Source organism: Apaloderma vittatum, unplaced genomic scaffold (assembly GCF_000703405.1).
Source record: "Apaloderma vittatum isolate BGI_N311 unplaced genomic scaffold, ASM70340v1 scaffold24988, whole genome shotgun sequence".
Taxonomy (NCBI): domain Eukaryota; kingdom Metazoa; phylum Chordata; class Aves; order Trogoniformes; family Trogonidae; genus Apaloderma; species Apaloderma vittatum.
Window position 1 is genome coordinate 28,499 of NW_009732847.1, and position 7,031 is coordinate 35,529.

General features: G+C 36.1%; 1 protein-coding gene across 1 annotated transcript in view; it reads right to left on the reverse strand.

The window, feature by feature from the left end:
• LOC104278646 (cohesin subunit SA-2-like) overlaps positions 1 to 7,031 on the reverse strand; it is a gene marked incomplete at its 3' end in the record, with an annotated part of 36,273 nt that overhangs the window by 27,281 nt on the left and 1,961 nt on the right. Inside the window, 5 exon segments of the mRNA XM_009875674.1 lie at positions 184 to 388; positions 2,001 to 2,077; positions 3,349 to 3,445; positions 5,714 to 5,875; positions 6,986 to 7,031. The exon segment at positions 6,986 to 7,031 is cut by the window's right edge and continues 8 nt beyond it. Of these exon segments, the coding sequence (XP_009873976.1) occupies positions 184 to 388; positions 2,001 to 2,077; positions 3,349 to 3,445; positions 5,714 to 5,875; positions 6,986 to 7,031 (587 nt within the window).

Below are 7,031 nucleotides of genomic sequence, written 5' to 3' on the forward strand. Positions count from 1 at the left end.
TAATAAAAAATATAATAATGGCAAGAAAGTGTACTGAAACAAGTTGCATTAGACAAAAACTGTATTACACAATCAGACAGTAGTTCAATGTCGAATCTCAAGAAGTTCAACCAGAACCGTTCTTTCCTGTGCAACACAAAAAATAAAATGGAAGCAATGCACGCATAAATATAATTCACTGACCTGCCAGTGTGCTAGTGTGCCGAAATGCTCTGACTTGTGAGTCTGACAGCCCCGTAAGCAGTGAAATGACAGTATCCATCATATATTCATCATATATGATGCTATATTGGCATTGTCGGACGAGTACTCCAATGAACTCACAAAAACTGGATTTAAACTTCTTCCACTGGGGACCAGCCATGGTTAGCGGATAATCTCCACTATCCTATTATTTAAAAAAAAAAAATAAAACAAGCAAAAAAAAAAAATCAGGAAACTTTTAAACATCTTAAAATTATTTTATTATGTAAAGATTAAAAAGAGATGAGTACAACTTTAAAGCCAAAATCTCCTATGTCATAAAACCAGTATCAATACCTCAGAAGAACGTGACTCCACAAATAATCATCTACTTTGCAGCTTGGACTCGTTATATGCAGAAACAATGTTCTACAAGCTCTACCATAAAAACTGCACATTAGCAAATACAGTGAAATAACTACTAACTCCCTCCTGTCCTACTCCCTCAGAAAAAGTCATAATCCTTGCAGAAGCGCTTCAGGTGACATTGGAACAAGAGAACCAGCCCATGAACAACAATTAGCTGGAAACTTCAGCAACACCCAGGTAAGGACCACAATAAAGGATACAGGAAGATGCTTATATCCAGACTGCAGATTCCTGAAGTCATAAACTGTAACACCTTGAATATAACTAATGTGCGTTCCTGCCCTCATCTGGGAACCTTTGCAAATAATGGCAAAATGGTAAAATTACGGGGGGGGGGGGAATCAATAATTTGTATCAGAGCTTGTGATCAGCTTCTTTAAGAGGCTAAACAACATTACAGGTTGGAAACAAGGAAAGCATTCATGAAGAGACTAGAAAACTGAGAGCTGTTCATTAGAATTCTGTTATCAAAAAAAAAAGAGCATAATATAGTGATAAAAAACCCTGAACAGCCCCAACTAAAGCTTTATAAATTTCACACAATATTGCCTTATAGTAATCAAATGTATTTATGCATTGAGAGAGTTCTAAGGAATACTAAAAATCCTTTTAAAAAAATATATTACATTTTCTACTGTTAAAGATACTGAAGGGTTTTGGATTTTAATTGGGGTGGGGTAGAGTGAGAGAGGTGTAGGGGCAAGTGATTATTTCTGCATTAGACTATAGCGAGAGGAGGTTCTAAAGCTACGTTTACATTCTCTGGAACACAGGGTGAAAGGAATACCACTCAAAAATAAATTCACAAACAAACAAATAAAAAAAAACCAAAACACCACTCACCACACTACAAAACAAAACACCACACCCCGAAAAATAACCTGTCTCATTTAACACCCAGTGGAACAAAAAGGAAGCGACAATTTAAAGGAAAATAAGTTATAATGCCCATGAAAGGCAAAGCATTAGTCTTCAGCTGGAAAAAATCAAATTCAATCTCCCAGTCTGTAGATTGATGAATGCACAGAAAAACTTAACAACTGTTTTAAAAGCTGAAGATGACTTTAAGGCCTTACATACACAGCAGAAATGGGGAGGCATCTCACACAGCTCCACAGTAGTAGGAGTTCCCACTATTCAAAAACTGAAAGCTGATACTGATTTCTTAAATGATTAATAAAACAAATTATACACACACACAGCTTTACTTCCTAGTCTAACAAGTTCAGTGAAATAAGGGACTTCGACACTTTCATTCATCAAAGTCCTGTCATTTTTGAAGCTCACCTCACCCTTAAAAGAAACCTGAAGCAACACGTTCCAGTAAGACTAGAACAGGCAAAATAGAAAATTAGTATCAAATCATTATGAACATTTCATTAAGTTACCTCATCAAATTCCTCAGTCATTTTTCGGATTATTTCAGAATTCTGCATATGTCGGAACATCTCTGCTGTAACAACGCCTATAATTTAGACATTAGATTATTAGTACTTTTAATATGAAAGAGGTAGATGGTAGGTGATGCCTCCTGCTACAATGTAAAAATTATCCATCTACAGCTAAATTACACATTATACAAGTGTTTTCAATGAAGTTACACATTTTTTATTTTAGCAGCCATGTATAACAAGCACTTGGCACCAATACTTTTATGTATGTGAGGTTTTTATTATTCTTTTTTGGAAGTGTGTTTGTGTGCATGTACACACACATCTGGAATTTACTTACTCACTTATACTCAGAAGTCAAAGATATTTGTGCCAGAACTCTTCATCAGCCAAGAGACTACACTAATCTGAAGTGACCTTTTACAACTTAGGACTCTAAATGGTATACAGCAAATTTAAACGGTTCTACGGCTACCTATTCTCTTCTGCACAGTAATAAACACAGTGATTTCACACACAATTTCTATTTGTCTTAGCCCCAAATTCTCAGAGTGTAAATGGTGACATAAAATACCAATACATCTCCTGAAGCTTACTGAAAAATTCATAACAGAATCATTTTGGAAAGCATTAAAAGATTCTGTGGTTTCATCTGGTAACAATGATCAAAAGGTCACTGCTCCTGAAATCACAGACAACCTCTGAGGAATGCTGTTAGCTTTCAGGAGATTTATGCATGTTAAAAGTTTATCAGAACAGAGAAGTGCTTGAGGAGAACAAACAACACCCAGTCCTACTCTATCAAGCACTGCAGGGTAAATCATCTTCTCCTCTTCAACAGGGAGGCGAGGGGAAAAAGAATGCGGGATGTGGAAATGAGGCAAGAAAAACAGAAAATGAAGAATATATGGAAATATAATTTTACTGTAGAAAGGCTACCATGACACTGTCCATAATATCTTTTAAATCACAGATCTCTACAATGACTATGTAACAATCTTAAAACTCTCCATGTGAAGTAGATAAATGCAAAACAGAATTCCAAGACCAAATAAGCTAAACTGACCATGTTAAGAGACAAATGATTTTCTGAAATAATAGCAGGAGCAGAGGAAATGAACTAAGTACCAGTACTGCATTCTCTCTGGTCTGAGTACAAAAGGCTTAATCTACACATTTGTGAATACAGTATAGGATTTCTAAACCTCCTGCTCCCACCTTCAGAAATACTACAAGAACCTAATCATGTAACCTAGCTGCAGTTCTACAGCACACGTAGTATAAAAGCAAAGAATGAGAATGTTAATATTACTTAAATGGATGAGTAAACAAGTCAGTATCTTACCTTTGCAGCCTGAACACTGAATAAAGAAGTTAATGAGATCAAGCAGCGCTATATCTCTGTCATGTTTGTATGACTCTATCCAGTCATCCACTACAGACTGAAAAAACAAATATAAAGGCACTTTTTAGTTTTCATAAATTGAAGACTTTAAGAAGTTACATAACTGCCTTCCAGTAAGTGATTCTTTAAACAACTTGAACTTTGTGGGGTCTCGATTAAAATGGATTAACACTGCCATAACACCAGTTTTCAGGAAAAGACCTCACTGTACTCTACAAACAAGCACAAGTATCAAACTGAAATAAACACCTGAACAGAAAGTACAGGAATATCCTAAGTCTTGGAGTAAATTCTGAGGAAGAACATAAAAGTAAGAGATGCATTTTATAGAAGCAGGCTTTCTCTTTTTCATTTTCAAACTAGTGACGCATCTCTAAAGATACTACTCAGGTGTTCATTTCCAACAGTTACAACTCCCTATGCTTCTCAAAACTGTTGCTCCTGTGATGAGCCACAGACGTTGCCTTAACAGCACGAGCAGCGCCGCCCTGTGCAGCACAGACATTAATTACTCCGTATTCGCTAAACCAAACAGGAACAAGAGCACTTTACTACAAAAATCTTAAAGGGATGCAAATTAACAGGAATCCTGTGACAATGGTTTTCAGAAAACAGAATTTATATGCCATTATGTTTAAACCATCTATGTGTGCAGCACAAACCATCTACTGCAGAAGTCAAAAACATACATCATGCAACTGATTAACAGGGGCACAAGAGACTCACTTTAGTTTCAAGCTCTTGGTTCTGACTTTTTTAATCTCAGTTAGAGAGCCTTGTTTTCAGAATTTATTTTAAAGAACCTCCAGCAGAACAGCAGTTTCTCACAAAATTTTGTCTCAGTGGACAAACTATTTGTTTTTGCCAGAGAACAGACATTAACTCAGAAGAAGGTATGAAACAAAAATTTTTTTAAAATACAATAAAAAGTTACCATTAATTTTTTTTCAGGTAAGCAAGTGCTGAGAGCCACAGAGAAAAAAATTTTACAGCAAGTGCTGAAACAGATCTTACTTCAGAAATATTCTGAGTATTTTTTTTTTCCTTCATTTTAACAAAAAGTATTGACAAAGGTTCACTTTACTACCTAGCTATAAATTCCCTGATTCAACAAAGTATTCAGGTTTGGAAAAGGTCCATTTTGCTATTGGAAAGTAAAAGATTTTGAATGTATATTATTTTAAACTGTTAAATCATCATGAACATACAAGCACTGACAACTGGATGAAAATGCAGGATGAATAGCACCAGTTAGACAGCAGAGCTTTTCCTCCTGCTTTGGAATACGGCAGAACAAAACAAATGACGGAAGTATCAGAATTTCTCTATGCAAATACATCAAAATAGTCTACTCGGTTTTTAAAAGTCTGAACTAAATTTCTGCCAAGAAATTCAGGCTTCAAGGTTCCCAGCTCTATTTCACGCAGGAGCCTGCAAATCTTGCGAAGGGCTGCATACAGCCACAAGCAGATCACAGGAGTTGTAAACTCTGGATTTTCAATCCCAAAGACAGTCTTTTCTTCCAGGCTACTGAGGAGTCACATGAGGAGCAGGAAGGTTCCATGGCTGACAGGCTTACACGTTAACCCTCTCTCCACTGGTGGATTCACACAGTCAAGTAAACGCTTACTGATTTAACTGATTTTATTGTTTAAAAAGTGCTAAATTTCTTAATAGACTGATTTCAGTCCCACTAGTAAATGCAGCAGAGACAGTGACTAATGCAGAGACTTCTAACAGGTCACAATTCCTTGACACAAATCCCACCCGATTCAGCGTTGCAATATACATTACCCAGAGCAACTTAGGGGAAATTTAAAGATTAGCACTTAAGTTGTAGCTAGCGATTTTACTTTGGGTGAAAGAGAAGTAATCACTAGTTTTCAAATAATCTGTGCTCTGGAAGCATCCACAAACTACAGATTTCCTGTTAAGTTCTATGACAACTACAGGCATAAACCACATTTGTATTTAGTTACAGCTACACAAAAAGGATTTTCAAATCATGTAATCTAAAACAACCTTTCTTCACTTAGATATTGCAAATTCACTCTGAATCATAGTTGGAATTTCATCACTAATTTGTGATAATTCATGCCAAACATTTAGAAATGAAAAAGCAGTTCAATTAAATTCAAATCTTAACAATATAAAACCATTTTTTTCTTAATGTGGTGCTAAAAACTGCAAATTGAAGAAAAAGAATCTACTTTAGGCTTCATCTTATTAAATGATATGCAGAGGAAAATGTTTTTATATTTAAAAAGCATATTCATCTAAGTCATAGAAATATCCTGAGTCTTACCTGCATAGCACTCTTGCCCATTTTAACTACCTCAAACAGCATCATGTTTTCCACACCATTCTGTTGATGATGTCCATTCATCCGATTCGGGCCACCAGGCTTCCCTCCTCCGTTTCCACTTTTTCCCTTCTCTGCTGGTCCTTTTTTTCCTTTTTTACAGGTCTGCAATCACACACATGCACAAGAAGTTTTAACAGGGTATTGTGTAGTATATTTTTAAAAAAATACTTTCATATCATGACCACTACACACAAGGCCTTTTGTTTTTGGGAATCAGATTTAAAATTCAAAGTTGCCAAGAACAGCTGATCCTGACTCATACAGAGGCCAACAAGATTCTACAGGTTCCATTTCCTTCTTCCCTCATTTAAAATCTTCTAGCAACTAAAATATCAAGTTAATGACAGTACATTACACAAAGAACTGTAAAACAGATTATACAGCTTTTATTTAAAGCAGTATGGTAATTCCCTTAACACACTTCACAAAGTCTCCTCTGCAATGCATTAACCTTTTGGTTTTGCTTTTGAGCACATGTTGGCAAGTGGGGGGTGAGGAAGAGTAGACAGATGTCTTAGTATTTGATTCCCCAAATCAAGTACAACTTACAGAAACAAAAAAGAAAAAAAATTACACAGAAATTAAATTACTGTTGTTTAAAACTACTCTTAACAACTGGGCACACTGTACCGGTACAAATAACCTGGGGTGCCTGGCAAGGCAGTCACAGCATGTGGTGCGTGAAAAGTTAGTGAGGGGACAGGAGCCACCCAGGAGGGGAGGACACTCATCCAGTGAGGGGAGAGAAAGCCTACTAATGGGGTTTAAACCTTCCCACTCCAGTATTGTAATCACTTGTCTACAACATACTAAAAAAAATACAAACGCAAACAAACAAACAAACAAAACAAATCACACACCCCCCAAACACACAAAAAAATACAAATGCAACTTTTAATTATTATTTGTTTCTGTTCACAAAGAGAGCCAGAACTAATGACACCAACCAGAAGAGACTGTATTAGAACCAAATTAAGTATAGGGTGGAACACCTTCCTCTACCACCACCCCTTTATGCCTTCACAGCACGAAAGAAATACCATGCAAATACTCAAGATGAAGCATTTCAATTCAAGTACAAATATGAACTCTCTTCACAAAACACTTGCATTTTCAGAAAATATTCACAGGTCATCCAGCTTCAAAGCAAGTGCTGAACTCTACAATTCATAACAGCAAAAGTGTTTTAGTACCCCTATGAAACGAACATACTTTTCCTTTTCCTTGTTTTTGGGTTTTTCCTTCAATATCTTCAAAG